General features: G+C 51.1%; 1 protein-coding gene across 3 annotated transcripts in view; it reads right to left on the reverse strand.

The window, feature by feature from the left end:
- The window catches only part of COL26A1 (collagen type XXVI alpha 1 chain), a 126,162-nt gene extending 110,247 nt beyond the window's left edge, over positions 1-15,915 (reverse strand). For 2 of the 3 annotated variants that reach the window (XM_037506900.2, XM_037506898.2), the window contains exon 1: positions 15,605-15,915. In XM_037506900.2, coding sequence (XP_037362797.1) covers positions 15,605-15,762 — 158 coding nt within the window. In that variant the 5' untranslated portion in view covers positions 15,763-15,915. The remainder of the gene's footprint in view (positions 1-15,604) is intronic. The other variant, XM_054693631.1, reaches the window with a different exon arrangement.
- Between the last annotated feature and the right edge of the window lie 1,132 nt (positions 15,916-17,047).

Raw genomic sequence — 17,047 nt, forward strand, 5'->3', positions numbered from 1 at the left:
CTGAGCAGCACTTTTCACAATAGCCAGATGGTAGAAGAAGCCCCAGTGCTCACTGATAGGTAAATGAATAAACAAAATGTGGTATATTTTTCAACCTAAAAGTGGAGGAAATTTTGACAGATGCTACAACACAGATGAACCTTAAGGACATTATGCTGAGTGAAATAAGCCAGACAAAATACTGCGGAGGGCCTCCCTGGTGGCACAAAGGGTTAAGCACAGCACTGTGAAGCTATCTGTAGTCACTGCAGCATGAGTTCAATCCCCAGGCTGGGAGCTGACCCACATGGCATGGCAGACCTCTCCTGTCTCACCTGCTGCCCCCCTCAGCAGTGTATTTCAGTCTGCCTGTTCTGCTCTCCACTCTGTCTCTGGTGAATCCGCTCACCTCATACACCTCTGGCCTATATCCCAGTTCTTGTATGCATAAATAAATAAATCTTTAAAAAAAAATACTGTGGAGTTCCACTTATATGAGGTACCCAGAATAGTCAAGTCACAGAGGTAGAAGGAATGGTAGTTTCCGAGGGCTGGGGGAGAGTAGAGAGTTGGTTGGTGTCCAAGGGGTACAGAATTTCTCTTCTTTGAGATGAAAAGACTTGGAGATGGAGGGCGATGATGGGGGCAAGTCAAGGTAAATGCATTTAATGCCACTGAACTATACCCTTAACTGTAGTTAAGAGGGTGAATTTAATATTATGTGCCTTTTACCACACTAAAAAGAAAATTATTTAACTTTTAACAATGGAGTTATAAATCATCTTCCCACTTTCCCATATTTTCCAAATGATCTGTAATAAATATAATCAGGGAAAAAGTAAGCCTTATAAAAAAAGATAAAATGTGTCAGGCTTTTTTCACTTACACATTTGTGCCAGCCTCCGGAGCCCACACCCCCACAGTCCCCAGCCCTGCTGGGCCACAGGCTTCCATGGGCTTTCTCTACCTGACACCAACATTTGGTTTCCATTCCCAACTCTTCACATAATTCCTGGAGATCAGTTCCTGCCGGTTTGGGGGTCCAGCGGAAAGAAAGTGGCTCTTGGGAGGATTGGCTTGCATCCCATGGGGGCGGATTTGGCTGGTCCAGGCCCAGACATCCCCTGCCCTAGGAGCCTATCCATCCTGCAGGCTACCCACCCACTGTCAGCAGGGCAGGCACATTTCCTGGTGCAGGGTAACCCAAGCCCTCGCCGCTCCCCATGGGCACAGTGAGGCTCTGTTATTAATCTCAAGGCAGATCTTATATCCGGAGCTGAGACAGCTGTCCCCGTGTGTGGCTCCCAGGCCAGCAGGCAGGCGACATCCAGCTCTGCCGCCTCCCTGCAGACCACCAGGCAGAAAACTAGGCTTTCCTGCCAAACCCCTAACCTATGCAACCTGTCACCAGGCTCCCTGTTCACTGCCCTGGCTCCCTCCAGGTTAGAATTCAACTCCAGGCTCATGAGCTCCTTAGCAACTTGGACTTCCAGTCCTAAAAAGTAAACACACAGTGTCCCAATCAGTCTGGTTAAGACTGAATCAATTAGGGATTGTTCTTACCATCCTATATGCTCAGCGCTGGGTCACCTGTCTGTGTTGCAGACAAAGCCCTCTTGGCTGGGTCGCCTGACCCCAAGAGGCTTGCAGCTCAACCGCAGGAAAAGTGTAGGAAACAGAGAAAAGCAAGCCTGGACTGGACCCGGGGAAAGCTGCCGGCACACTGGGCCGGGTGTTACACAACCCAGGATGCAGCCGGACTGATCCGGGAAACACTGTTCACACCAAATCCCTCGTGCAACACAGTCCTGATTGGAACGACTCACGTCCAGGGCCCCCATCCCAGGGACCTGGCTTGGATGAGTCCCATCTCACAGATGTGTAAACTGATGAAGTTAATGGTAACTTGTCCACAGCTGGAGTGGGAGCCAAGTTTCTTACATAAATGTGCCTGACTCCAAAGATCTGAGTATTAGGGCTGAGCTTTTGGGCCCACCCACTGCAGCCCAAGTTGGCTGAACATTTATAAACTGACCCACTCACCTACCCACAGCTGGCAGATGCCCACCCAGCATAAGCCTACTTGGCTTTATCACCTACTTCTGCTCCCTACTGGAAGATGCCAGGGATATAGCAGCAACCGAGGCCAACAATCCAAGACATGCTAATGATCCCAGGCACTCATGAACTGAGCCCGTGGAAATGTCTGGAACACGGCTGTAACCCATTCTAGCTGTCCCTGTGACTTCCCCACAAGCACAACAACAAGTGCAGAAGACCCAGGCTCAGCCCCCACCTGGTCCAAAACACAGCTAGCATCAGTTCCTGCGGGAGTGTCCCGTCAGTCTGAAACTGCCCTCTCACCCTTAGAAATGCCTTAGGGCCACCTGCAGTTTGGGAAGACTCTACCTACCCGAAATACCAGTATGGAAGGACATAGGCTGGTGTTCCTGGCTCTGTTAGTCAAGAAGGGAAACTACATTTCCCAGCTTAGGGCAAGCTGCATGGTGGGGGGAAGACCTGTGTGCTCCCCGCTCCCAGCTCGTTTTTCAGCCCTCAGATGCTGGGCTCGCTGGGGAGAAAGAAGCTGACAGCTCGTGGTCAATGACCAGGCCTGTTTTCAGGAAGAATAATTGTTGCTGCTTCAGGGGAAGAGGGGACACTGATGAGGTGTAATGGTAGGAACAATTTAGCCTCAAATCAGAGCGATGGACCGTATGAGGAGGGTCAGTATAGGAGGGAGGCAGAGGGAACACTGAGAGAATCCAGGGTCCTCTGACTCCAAAATTCTCCTATCTATAAACCAAGAAACAAGGTAAAAATAGCATCTTCTAAGCAGGTCCTTGCACACAGTGGCTGCCTCTCTTCAGTGACAACAAGAATAAAAGACATGTAACAGAGAGGGCGAGTCTGTGTGGAACCAAACTCACATCTGCTGTCCAGACACCATTCTCTCTCCACAGGGCCTCGAGGTCTGCCCCCCTTTGTAAGAAAGATGAAGCCCCATCCTTCCAGCTCAGCCAAGCTGTTGACTTACTCAATGACCAACACAGATACGCGTGCACACGTGCACACACACATTGGGAGGCTACAGGATTCTCTACCTCAAAATCCCTAGAGAACCACCTGAAAATCCATTACAACTATTTTTTAAAAGATTTATTTATTTACGCATACAAGAACTGGGGTACAGGCCAGAGGTGCGGGGGGTGAGAGGATTCACCAGAGACAGAGTGGGGAACAGAACAGGCAGACTGACTGAAATATACTGCTGAGGGGAGCACCGGGCGAGACAGGAGAGGTCTGCTGCGCCATGTGGGTAGCTCCCTGGCCAGCCAGGGATCGAACTCATGCTGCAGAGCCTGCAGATAGCTTTGCAGTGCTGTATTAACCTCTTGTGCCACCAGGGAGGCCCCCATTAAAACTATTTTTTAAAGCATGGTGGTAGCTGAATACGAGATCAGCATGGCCCCAGATCAAAAAATATGTCCTATTTGCCAGACTTAAATATTTAGCAATGTCAAGGAAAAAATAGATAGCCATGAAATCTATAGGATGCTCAAGAATAAATATAATGAGATCTGGATAAATGGAATATAAGAGCTTGTTCCTAAAAAACACACAGTATTATAAACATTGAATTATATTCTATTAATCCATTAAATCAACACATCCTAAATCAACATCCCAATAGCATGATTTCTAGAACTAGCAAAGATGATTCTAAAATTCACCCCGAAGAAGAAAGGTGTAAGAATAGCTACAAATATCTTGATAAAGATGAATTGCGAAGGAGGAACTGCTGTGTTAATTAACACACAAACAAAAAAGTAATTAAAATATAGTATACAATATACTATATAGTAATTGAAATTGTGTGGGTTTGACACCAGATCAGATTAGGATGTGATCAAAATGGCATTTCAAGTTCTTGGCACAGGATGGATTAGTCAATAAAAGCATGATGGGGTTAGGGAAAAATGAAGTTAAGTCTCTAACCACACTCCCCCCAACCAGCCTATATAAAAACTTGAGACTTAACTGGCTCTTCCTGCCCAAAGCCGCTTCAAGTCTTAAAACTGGTTGAAATCCAGGACCCATGCAACTCTCAACTCTCAAATCCAATCTCAAATGTCTGATCTTTCCCTTTTCATTCATGCTGGTGTGGCAGACTGAAAACAGATGTGCTCATCCTACTCCCTGTAACTTGTGAATTTGTTCTCTGATATGGTGAGAGGGACTTTGCCAGTGAGATTACACTAAGGACCATGAGGTGGGGAAATGATCCTGGATTGTCTGGTAGTCTCCACCTCACCACAGGGTTCTTGTGGGCTGGGGAAGGGGGATCAGTCAAGGAGAAGCTGTTGGAGATAGGTTGGAGGGTGCCCTCTGAAGCTGGAGAAAGGAGCTGTAAGTCAAGGAGCGTCCAGAGCCTCTAGAAGCTGGAACAGGTAAGGAAATGGATTCCTTCCTGGAGCTTCCTATGAATACCTTGATTTTAGTCCAGTGAAACCATTTTGGACTTCAAAATGGAGAATTGTAAGTTAATAAATGCATGTTGTTTTAAGCCACAAAGTTTTGTTACAGCAGCAGTAGGAAATTAATACAACTGGCAAAGAGTCCTTTTATGGATACTCCTGGTAATCCAGGCACTCTGTAAGAATCTAGAGATACAGCACCATACAAGACAGATAGGATCCCTGCCCTCAGAGAGCTTACAGACTCAGGGTAGACAAAGTATAACTAATTATCAATTGGTTCTAAGATTGACGATTATCATGAGCCTCTAGGTAGAGAGCAAGCTCCAGTGCACTTTACAAAGGAAACTGACCTTACCATAGGGACAATAAAATACTCCCTGAAAAGTGATGTTTAAGCAGATCTCTGAGCATTGAGCAGGTGTCAGCTAGGCCAAGAATAAACAAAGAATTATCAAAGCAGTGCAAAGGCCCTGAGGCAAGAAGCAGCTTGAAGTTAAAAGGCAACAGTGGTGAGCAGAGCACCCAGAGAGAGAAGGCAGGGTGGGGCTGGAGCACCTCCCTCTGGGACCCTGATGTACATGTGTCTCCTCTCTGCTCAGCAGCAGCTCCAGGAAGACACATTAGCTCAGACCTTTTACCTGGGAAACTTGTGGCTGTGAGCTAATTGTCATCATCAGTTGTTGGATAACAAAAGAGAAAAAGAGCCTGCAAATCCTGTAGAGGTTCAGGATCCCATCCACCCAGAAATGGTGGGTACCTGGGCAAGCTGAGACCTCTCAGCTTGCCCAGGAGAATCAGCCATGTGGCCAAATCAATCATGGAGGAGATGGAAGAGAGAAGTGCTGATTCCCCAGATAAGCCCTTCCAGAGGAGCAGGAATGACAAAAATGTCAGATGCCAGAGGCAACTGGCTAGAGCACAGCCAGCCAGAGTTAAATCAGAAAGAGACTGCCACCTTCGCAAAGGCATCCTAAGTGAGGCTTGAGGTGTGCAGTCGGGCTTGCCACCTCCGGGGCCAGCAGGGCTGTGGGGTCTGACTCCAAAAGCTACTCCCTGGGAAGAGGGAAGCCTGAGACTTTTACAAAGGTCCCAAACAGGAAAGACCCTCTGCCAGCCTCCTGAGTACTAGGGACAGGGGGGTCTTTGCAGCAAATGCCACACATTCCCTGCCCTTCCAGAACCAGGAAGGGGGTGGGGCACAGATACTTGCAAACAAAAACATACTTGCAAACTGCAATCAATCTTAGGTACAGACAACTTATATGCACACATGCACGTGTGTGCACACACACACACATACCACACACAAATGTTGGTGCCCCTCCCCAATCCTATTCAGAGAGGTGGAATTGGGGCCCTCATCCAGTGAGCAAGAATGCGCTGAGTAGTAATTAGTCTGTGTATTTAACAGACACATTCTCTCACTTGATCTCAGCCCAATCCTATTAGTTTCACGTTACTCATGAGGCACTGAGTTGGGGAAGGACAAGCCGGGGTGACCATGGGCCCCTGGGCAGGTCATGACATGCCTGCCGCATGAGCCAGGACAGGCAAAGCTCTTTCCCACCCCCGGGCCACATGGTGTCAGGACCTGGGCTGTCACACCCCTTGGGACATGAAGCTCACCAGAACTCCTAGGCCTAAGACCCCACCATGGACATCTCAGGGCCCCCAGACCGCCCATCCTGCTTCCCAATTGTGTTCTGGGGGCAACCTTCTTATGTTCAACCCCAGAGGCTGAGGTTGAACTGGGATTGTGGACTGCCAACCCCCCCCACCCCCCCCCCCCGCCACAAACACACACACACACACTCATGACCTTGAAAACCTGAGCAGGGATTCAGGAAATCCATAAGCCCTTGCTTCTGAAGTTCTCTCGCTCCCCCGCAGCACCGGGGTGGGTGACTGAGGGGGGTTGGAAATGAACCTGGTGAGCAAGTTTAGGGTCAGCTCTGAAGGGCACCATAAACTGGTGGGGCTTTTAACCTGACCCAACAGACCAGCCTTTCCATGAACAGTCATCTGAAACACCACCCTAATGAAATCTCCGTGGAAAAGGACCTGGAGGGCCTCAGATGTCTGTGAAACTCCCCGCCTCTCCAGCTTTGCACAATCTTTATGACCTTATGAGACTGTTAGGGGGAAAGGATGTCCTGAGTTAGTTCCATACAGGCTTTGTGGACTCCACCCCCACTCCAGACCAAAGCCATCAAGACATTAGGAATGACAAATCCCATCATTATCAAAGGGAGGGTTGCTGGGACCTGAGGGTAGGGTTAAGCAGCCAGGTTTGGTATAAAACCAGACACGTGGGCCTTGGGTCAGTATCTTGGCCTCACGGCTCTTGGCTCCATTCCAGCTCCCAACGTGCCATTGGGATTCCAGTTCAGCAGAACGGATAGGACGCATTCATGAGTTTATCTCCCTCTTTTTCTCCCTGAGTTATTCATTTCTTCTGTAAATAAACCTTTTATTAACCTTTTGTGTGTGCCTGCAGTTGAGTATTAATAAGTTCCTTTTAAGTGCGCGGGTGAGGACCCACAATCAGGCAACCCGTTTTATATCGGGGTTGCTCTGTAACAAGGTCACGCAGAGATGACACAGATATTGTACCAAGCACTTCATGAATATTATAACTCATATAAAACCCCAGAATGACCTGATGAAGTAAATACTACAATTATTCCCATTTCACAGATGAGGAGACTGAGGTACACAGTGGGTCACTCGGTCAGGGCCACCCAAAGCTGCGATTCAGACCAGGCAGGCCCTGAATTCACACCCTCCCTCTTTATTAAGGAAAGTCTGGGGCTTAGCTCCCAAGCACTTCCCACGTTTCTTCTCATAACTTCCACAAACACCTGACGGAACTAGCTCTAAAAACATCTGGGCCAGGGGGAGCTGGCAAAGGTCAGCAGTCAGCATGGCCAGCTCCAACCTCTGTGCAGATCACAGCTGGGGGTGGAGCAGGCAAAGGTGCAGGCAGTGGGGGTCCCCCGTCTCCCCACATGTTACAGCACTAAGCTGGACTGGATCCAGCGCCTTTCAAGGTGGTCTCATACACACCACCAAAGAGAAACATGCAGACCCTGGTTTCTGGGAGACGTGAAAGGGAAGACCAAGCAAGACATGCTGGGACCCCGACACCTCGGACAGGAGAACAGTGTGCCGTGTGTCTGCTTCCACAGGACCGGCCACGGGATTCCCGAAAATCCTCTAACAGTTAGTTATTGTTACTCTGGTCCCCTGCCCAAGGCAGAGTTGGTCAGGGTCCAGCTCACACACTCTGGAAGCAGCAATGAAGTGTCGGACCAGTCCAAGCCAAGAGAAGCCTGGAGTAGTGTTCTTATTGCCATGGGAATTGTTTCTCTGGGAATGGATTTTAAAATAACAGACACGCTGGGGTGGGGGGAGGAGAGCAAGAGGATGGAGCGGAGATGCAGAGAGCCCCGGGGCCCGAGGAAAAGCCCTGTCCAGAAATTTGCACTGAGGCCATTCAGGGTGTTTTTCGGGAAAAGATCCCCTTTTCCACCCATCCCTACTTCAAAGGAAGAAGTAGGACCCCCTAAGGCAATGGCTTCCAGAGCTGGCTTGCTGGGGACAGAGCACAGACAAGGACCACCCTCCAGGACCCTCAGAAGGACAGACCTGCAGGAAGGCAGAAGCCACCGCCCCGCTGCCCAGAGGAGAGAGGCAACGCGTTTGTTCGTTCATTCGCTCAGCAAATGAACTGAAGGCCAGAACTGGGAGAGCCCAGTGCTGGATGCAAACATCAGCAACCAAGGCTGCGTGGAGGGACAATACAAGTATTTCTCAAAAATGCAAAGTACGTGAACACCGTGCATCGCTGTCTTTTCAATGCTGACAAAACACTGAGGAGTCTTGGCGATGTTCCAAGGAGCAGAGACGCTGGCTCCTGGCAACTCCTGGCTCCTGGCATCTCCTGAACCCAGGGACAGCCAGAAGCCCCACCCTGAAGCTGTCCTGCTACCTGAGGTCCAATGTGCAAGTGCACGATTCTGAGCACTCCCCTCCCCTCTGCACCATCTCTGCTGCCTCTGCCCAATTTCGGGGCTCCTGACTCTGCCTGTTGCTGACCTCCCTCCTAAGGCTCCCCTTCTGCTACCCTGCCTCTCCCACACTAGCAAAGCTGCCCCAGCACCCATTATGACCAGGCCTGCACATAAGCCCAAACTCAGGGTAGCAGAAATGGGGCTTTACTCACACTCAGGCTCCAGACACTTGGCCTGCCCCCCACCCCACACGCCTGCCCACAGCCCACATCTAGCCATTCTGAGCTGAGTCCACTAGCCATGGGTGTCAGGCACCCTTGAGCACCCATCCCTTACACAGCTATTCTCTCTGTACAATATGCCCCGCTGGGCAGGCCACTCCTGTTCATCCTACAAGATCCTCATCAAACAGGACTCCTCTGGGAAGCCCTCAGCATGGAGCCTCAATCCATGGGATCTGGAATACCATCCTAGCAACAGGATTCTGTAGCCTCATGTTTGTGAACCCCCATCCTGGCAACCTCTGCAAGGCACATTAGCATACTACCCAGTCCCCAGTCAGAGCACAGTGCTTACTACATGTTTTTCTAAGCACTTCATGAACTCATTTAGGCCCTAGACCAACTTTATGAAGTAAATACTGTGATCATTCCCATTTTACAGGTGAGAAAGCTGAGGCACAAAAATGCCCAAATTCCCACACACCCAAACTCCCCTAGACAACTAATTTGCTCACAGGCCCTAGTCCACCCACCCTCCTTTGCACAGATTTGAGTCCCTCTTTCCCACAGGTTGCCCTCCCTAGATGGTCTCTGAGCTCCTCAAGGGCAGTGGCTGGGTCTGAATCACAACTCACCCTATGGCCAGCAGCAAGCATGCAGCAGGTGCTCAATAGTAACTGGGCACCCCCGGGGTGTGCAGAGGGCCTCCCGCAGGCAGGCCTGAGTCCTCAGCCTCAGCCTGCCTGTCCTGGGCTCCATGAAGTTTGGGTGGTGAAAGCCTGGCCTGGGTCAGCTCACACTCCCAAGAGGTAGTGGACAGTGCCAGTTGACACACTCAAGTCCCAGGCAGGGCAGAACTAGGTAGGGAGTAAACAGATAGCAAAAATGATTCCATCTGGGCCTCCCCTGGTGGTGCAGGCGGTTGAGCGCCGCTCTGTGAAGCTGTCCGCAGCCTATCAGCGCCGGTTTGATTCCGGCCAACCGGCGAGGGTCCCACATGGTGCAGCAGACCTCTCCTGCTCGCCCGCTGCTCCCCTCAGCAGTGTATTTCGTCAGTCTGCCTGTTCTGTTCCTTGCTCTGTTTCTGGTGAATCCTCTCACCCTCCCGCGCATCTGGCCTGTACCCGGGTTCTTACATAAATAAATAAATAAATCTTTTTTAAAAAATGATTCCATCTGTGGGAAGGGGCAGTAGAAAGTGAGCTCCCAGTACCCAAACGGCAATCCAGGATATAAAAGCTACAGAGAGCTGCCCACAGAGAGGTGAACAGTGTAGGAATGTCAGCCTGGGAAGACTTCCTGAAGGAAGGGATGTTTGGGCTACCCCAGAAGAAGGTGGAACAGAGGTATGGGGGAGTCCTTTGGAGTGGGGAGTGGACCTGCCAAGCACCTCAGTTCAATTGAAACAACAAAAATGAGACTTCAGGGTCAGAGTCTGGAGGACCAGGCACCAGAACTGGGGAGCCTGGAGACATAGACATCCCCAGACATGGGATCTTCCACTGCAAGTCTGAACCCAAGGGGGCCATGGAATCACTTTTCTGAGTCCTGGCAAGCATTTTTTTTTTTTTATGAATTAGAATACAGCAGCAAAGAGAGTATCACATGTGGAACACTAAGTATTCTTTTATGAAACTTGTTTTAGATGCTTGTGTATCTGTGTATGTGCATGTGTGTGCAGGCACATACACAAACCCTGTCCCTGTATAGAAGGTATTTTTTATGGGTTTTGATGAAAGAATCTCAAGGTTTCCTAAACCTGGCCACACAGAAAAGCCACCTGGGGAGGCCATTAAAATACAATCTCCGGATGCTAGACTTCCTGAGTCACGTTTGGGCCTGGAGATCTAATTCTTCCATCTCCCCAATTCATCCTGAGAAGCCAGTCAGAACCCTGCTGTTTAGGGGATGCTGCAATGACATTAGGGGAGCAAGATCAGCTAAATAACCTGTGGGGCACAGTGAAAAATGAAACTGTGGGGATTCCTCATTCAAAAAGCTGGGGAGACATGCAGCTAAAGGTACTAAAACACAGAGCTTTCCCCCTTTCAATCTGTCATTTGTCTACTATTTCATGTGGGGCTCTTGGGCAAGGGGTGAAGGGATGCTTGCAGGACAAGAGCAGACCCTCACTGGTACCCTTGGACCCTGCCTGCCTCTAGAGGGGTGAACACACAAGCATCTGAAACAAGCTTCACAAAAGAACACTTGGTGTTCCACACGTGATACTCTCTTTGCTATTGCATTCTAGTTCATAAATTCTAATTCCCACCAGCACGGGGCTGAACATGGCGCACCAGGGAGGCCAGGGAAGTCAAGGTGCCTTCCCAAGAGGCCACCATCCTTGTGAGAACCATCATGGTCCCCCGAATTCCTGAGCCCAATTCCAAGCCCTACCTGCCTGCAGAAGGTGCAGTAGCTGCAGAGCAGAAATGGTGGCTGGGGTGCGAGGGGGGGGGGGTGGACAGCTGAGGCTCGAGCCCTGGACTGTGCTCCGCTGTCCATCAGCCTTCGCCTTCAATGCACATGTTCTGAGAATATTGAGAATGTCAAGGTGGTAAATGCAAAGCACTAAACCCCAAGTAGGTGACTCCTGGTTAAAGGCCCCAAAGCTAGCTCTGCCTGGGAAGATGTGAAGGACATGAGGGGCTAGGGAGAGAAGGAGGGAGAGAAAGAAATGGAGTGAAGAAGGGGAAAGGGAGGGCAAGGGATCAGAGCCTTTCTAAGTCTGACTTGCCAGAGTTTCTATATGGAAAACAAAGCAGTCGCAAGTTCTGAATTCCATCCATCACTTCTTAGAATAGTCTGGAAATGGGTTAAAAATCCTGAACATCTGGTCAGAATATAGCCGTGTTCCTAAAAGAGCAGAAACAAATCCCTGTGAGTGAGCAGCCCATAGTCCCCTGCCTTAATGTCCGTCCCTTGTCATCAGGACAAGGGGTCCCTATGTCCAGGGTGTCCACCTGACCATTGCCCCCAGGACTGCGAGTCCAGACCACTGAGGGGACCCAGGTGGACACAACTCACTTTGCTCAGCACAACCAGCAGCACAAGCCCCTCAATTCTGATCTTGACCAGGTCCCAAACAGGCGGGTGTGGTCCCTTGAGAGCTTATCATCCTCGGGGGAGGAAGGGCAGGTACCCCACAGGGAGCAACACTGGCAGGGAACACTGGGCACAGACAGCTGATCTCAGTCTCTGTGATGCAGCCTCTTGGGTTGGGGACATTGGGGAAGAGCCATTTAAGGATTTGAGGTGCACATGTCCTTGTGCCTCCCTGAGACTCGCTGTCCATCTCCCCCAGAGGGGACAGTGAACAGGACTGAGGCAAGTTCTGGCAAGAGGAACACCTACCTTGAGCATTGTGCTTTTGAGAGCTCCACTCTGAACCCCCTCCAGCCACAACCCTCTCCACAGAGTGAGGGGACTGGGGCTGAGGGGGCATGACCCCCATAGCCCACAGCCCCCACCCTTGTAGACAAAGCACAGGTACTCAGGGACCTGGAATTTTCTTCCCAATAACTGCACATACCCAGACCGAGTGACAGCTGTTGCAGGTGGGAGGGACTGGGACAGAGCTGGAGTCACACTGAGTACGTGAGATCCCACCAGAGGCGAGGTATTAGGTGAGATGAAAAGGGAAGTGAAAGCTGGTTTTTCCCTGCACCACTAAGTCCCATGGAAAACTCAAGGAGACCAAGAGTTCAAAACCTGAGCCCGGCCGCCCAGGTCCTTAGCAGAGTATGTCTGACTAAGTCAATGACAGAATATATTTTATTTAGCAGTTTGAATGCTTGCTTTATAACTTTTAAATATCTATAACTTTTAAATATTTAGACACATGGTGTGTGGGACTCCACCTGGACCCTTCCCCACAAATGTTAAGGGTAACCCAAGCTCATAGGTAGGATAAGCCAGAGAAATCTATTTTCATCTCCACAAGGCCATTTTAACCTAGCATCATCAAAATGACTTCTTCAAAAAGTACCCCAAGAAAAAATGGAAAGGAATGCAAAATGGTCTGGCGCCTATGGTGGGCAATTTGACACTAACTAGCAGAGTGGTGTATGCATGTACCTTTTAATTCAGTAAAACTCCTTTAAATGTGCCCTAAAGATTCACATTTTAAAATGTGAAATGAATAACCCACAAGGTTTTTATGCAGTGCTATTTGTGATACAAAAGTTTAGAACAATGACTAGCAAAGGACAAGTTGAATAAACCAGAGTCACTCACAGCATGCAGAGTTATAGAGCTGTAAAAGTGAACGCCAGAAAGATGGAAAGTTCTAGAGATGGATGTGTCATGGTTTCATAACACTACAAATATACTTAACACCGCTGAACTGTACCCCTAAAGATGGTTAAGATGGTAAATTCTAGGCTGTATGGATTTTACCTTTTTTTTTAAATAGGAAAAACAATGTGGAAGGTGTCTACACCCTGATAGACAGGAGGCTCCACAGCACAGCATGAGGTTAAAGACAGGCACATGCAGAAGAGTTGGACTAGTCACAGCTCTGTATAAGAAGGGGAGGAAACACACACACACACACACACACACACACCCCCCAGAGAAGCCACATGCAAAAAGCAGAAGCCAACAGGAACAATAACATGAAATAAAGACTATTTGTCAAGGAGCCTCTGTCACTTTGTGCATTCACAGAGACCAAGCCGCAGTAAGCACATCTGCAGACAGCTATGAAAAGCACCCTACAAAAAGCTGTCCCCAAGTCTTCTGCTTCTGAATTTCAAGGACATGGGCCATTAGTGATTGACAGCACATGAGACACAGAAATGTGTCCCACGAGGCCAGCCCAAGTCAGTGACAAGCCCAGGTGTGAGCACTGTCCATGTGGGGCTTTCTTTCTCTGCCAGGCTGTGGAGTGACCATCTCCAGCATTTGGACCCTGCCCCAAACCTCCTCACCAACCCCCACAATCTGCCCTATTCACGAATCCATTTTCCACAAATTCATCCAGACCCTCCCCATATCTAATCATAATTTCTTTCTGCTCCCACCTTAGTGGAAAAAGTTCTGGAAGGTTATCACATTTATTTGGACCTCTTTTTATTTGTGCTAGAGCAATCACCTCCAAGTTTCTGCAGAGGTACACAATTCCAGCTCACCAAACACCAGGACTCCTGCCCCACTCACTCGCTGCCTTCAAGGACTCCACCGCTAGCCCTACGTCAGCAGCATACTCCCGACTGCAGTTTCACCCTTCCCACACTCTTCAATTATAAAATTAATTCATGAACACACATTCCTTGTAAAACATGCAAACCAGACACAAGCAGACAGAGGGGAAAATAGGGGATCCAGTCACAGGTCTCTCCAGATAGGTATCTGCTAAAAATGGTTTCCTACAATTTTTTTTCTGAGCAGTTATAGGACAGATTTTTTTTCATAAATGAGATCATGCTATACATATCATTCTGCAACTTGAAAAGCTTATGTTTTAGACATTCTCATATGGAAGTGAGCAGAGACCACACTACTGTGGGTGTTTGGAGAATAAAACTAATAGAAGCCTTGGGAAAATACTTCCAAACAAAGTGAAGGAAATAAAACTGCATGCAAAGTTTTCCAGAAGCACTTTTATGCTTTTCTGGGACTCGCCTATCCAACCATTAAGTGCATGTTCTTCGCAGCACAGAATATGCCTGTCTCTGGGCTGTAGGACACTGGCAGGTACCCTCCGCCACCCTCCCAGCCTTGGTAACTATCAAGGAGAAAGAACCGGGGTCTTCCTTTCTGTGCATCAATCAGCAGAGAGTAGCTTCGCAAGCACAGGATTTGAAGAAAGAAGACAGCGAAGGTCAGTCCTGAGTTGCCACGGACTCGGGGACCTTCCTCTGGGCCTCAGTTTCCTCATTTTAAGGAGCGAGGTACTCCAAGAGCGAGCGCTGAGGCGGTTTTGGGATCAAAAGAGATGACTGATACGAATGCAGGTCGCGTGCTCTAGAGAGCAGAGTGGTAATTGCTATTAATTTGGAAAAAGCGAAATTCGAATGAGTTGCACAAACGGGGCGTTTGGAAGCTGGCCTGAGAGCTTACGCTTTTTCTGGGGGATTTCAAGCCGGGTGAGGAGACGCTAGCCTGGACCATCTGGAGGCGGCCAGGGCGCCACCTGCCGGCGCAAGGGAGCTGCGGGGGGCTCTGGACGCCTCGGGCTGGGTAACCCCGCGGCTTCTCCGACCCCACCCGCTCCTGGTTCCCAGGTGTGGGGGTGGGGGCTGCAGCCGAGGTTCCTCCGCCACCCCAGCCCCAAAGGCCGGACGAAATCTCCCCTTCATTGTTCCCGGGCGACCAGTGGGAGCGGCGGGGTCCGGGACGCACGACCTGGGCAACTCGGGAACCTGCTGGCCAACACAAAGCCGCGGCCGCGCAGGTGAGCGCGGTGGGGCCACGTGAGCCGTAAACGCCCAAGGAGTGAGCCCCGGAGCCCGGAGACTGCCCCGCGCCCCCCCACCCCCCACCCACCCCGCACCCCGCCCCCCGCCCCCGCGACACGCGCGCGCGCACGCACACCCCGCGGGTCTGAGCCGCCGAAAGAGCGAAGTTGGGGGAACAAGGAAAAGAAAAGAGTGGGTGCGGCCAGAGACCACCGCAGTCCCAGCCCGGCACGTTCGGTCCCTCCGCCCCCCACCCCTTACCTCCCCCCCGCGATAGGAGCCCCTCGCCCCCGACTGCCCCTGCGTCCCCAGTCCCTCCGCCTCAGACCCCAAACCACCCCGGCCCGCGTCTCCCGCCCCCCGGAGCCCGGCGCCCCCAGACCCGAAGGCCCGCAGCCTGCTCAGCCCCGCGCCCTCAGCCTGTTGGCCCTTCTCCCCAGACCCAGCCCCCGACCGCCCGCAGCCCCGACCGCCCGAGCCCGCAGGCCCCGCCGCCCCTCGCAGCTCACCGGCGGCTCCCGTAGCCGCTGCCCGGGGAGCCGGCGCCCGCGTCGGGGTAGCCGTGCTGCTGCAGGGCTGCGGCCGGGAAGGGGTAGAGGAAGCCGGTGGCCAGCGCCGACCCGCAGAGGCAGCAGCACGCCCAGGGCAGGAGGAGGGCCAGCTTCATTTTGCGCGGCCGCCCGCGGGGACCCGGAGTCCCGGGCGGGGGGACAGACGGGAGCGCACGCGGCCGGACCGAACCCGCGGTCCCGCCGCGAGCAGAGCTAGCGAGCCGGCGAGCAGCACAACCCGGGTCCGAGCTGGAAGTGTCTGGGGGGCGCTCACGCCTCTCCTGGGCCGCCTTTTCAAATTCGGCGAGGTGGGCTCAGCGCCGTCAAAGGGGGCGTGGGGCTTTCTCTTTAACCCTCGACCGCCCGGGGCCGAGGAAGAGCAGTGGTTTTGGAACCGGGGTTCGGGATCTGCTGAGGGTCCCGGAAGACGAGCAGCCCTCGAGCTAGACTTGGGGCCTGGGTCCCCGCACACACATTCCAAAATCTTCTCAACCTAACCCTGGGATCCTCAAACGCTTGTTGCACGCGCACCCTGCCTAGCAATTTCGCCTGGATCATGTTTAATCCCCACCACACTACCTTCTAATACAGGGGGCACCGTTCCCCTTTTTCATAGGTGGAAACGGAGGCTCAAATAAGTTAACCCAGAAAAACACATACAGGTCTCGGGACCAAACCATTGCACACCCAGACTTTCCACAGAACCCTCTCCACCTCTACTTCTAGCTCCTGCCTGCCCTCTGTGTCTCCAAAGAAGTAGCTGGAATGAGTGAAACACTGGACTGGGGGTGAGAAGTGGTCCTAGAGTCATAAGGCATCCTATCTGGAAAGGAACTGGGGAAAGAGGTAATACAGTGCCCCCTTTTGCAGATGTGAATGCTGAGTCTCATCCCCAGCTTCCACCCAAATTGGTCTTTTCTGGGCTGCAGGATGCCCACTGCACTATACCCTGACAAGGCACAGGTGGGACTTGAAATCCAGCCTGTGCCCTATTCCCCAGCTTGGGGTCTTTTTTTTTTTTTTTTTTTGGCAAAGCATCCCAGGGGCTGGCAGAAGCCTCGAATCTGGCTTCACTTCTGCAAAAGGCAGGAGCTCCTGGTCTGTAAAATGCCTACTGGGGCTGGAGAGAAGCCACCCAGTATGGAAGTGCTTAATGGATTACAACGCATCTTGTTAAAGAAGTATGGGATTGTTGTTAGAGGAAGATAGGAAGACGCTTTCAAAAATGTGAAGAGAGTCCTCCATGACTTTGCCCTCTTATTATAGAGCCTTGTGTGTGCCCACATGAACAGATCCTGTGTGCAGCCTCAATGTATATCCCAGTATCTCATCTCCAGCCCACTTCTCCCTCTGCCCAAACCACCATCCTTATCCACTCAATGCCCTCAAGTCCTGCCATGG

The sequence above is a fragment of the Talpa occidentalis genome, unplaced genomic scaffold (assembly GCF_014898055.3).
Source record: "Talpa occidentalis isolate TD23 unplaced genomic scaffold, MPIMG_talOcc4v2.1 talOcc4.12, whole genome shotgun sequence".
Taxonomy (NCBI): Eukaryota; Metazoa; Chordata; class Mammalia; order Eulipotyphla; family Talpidae; genus Talpa; species Talpa occidentalis.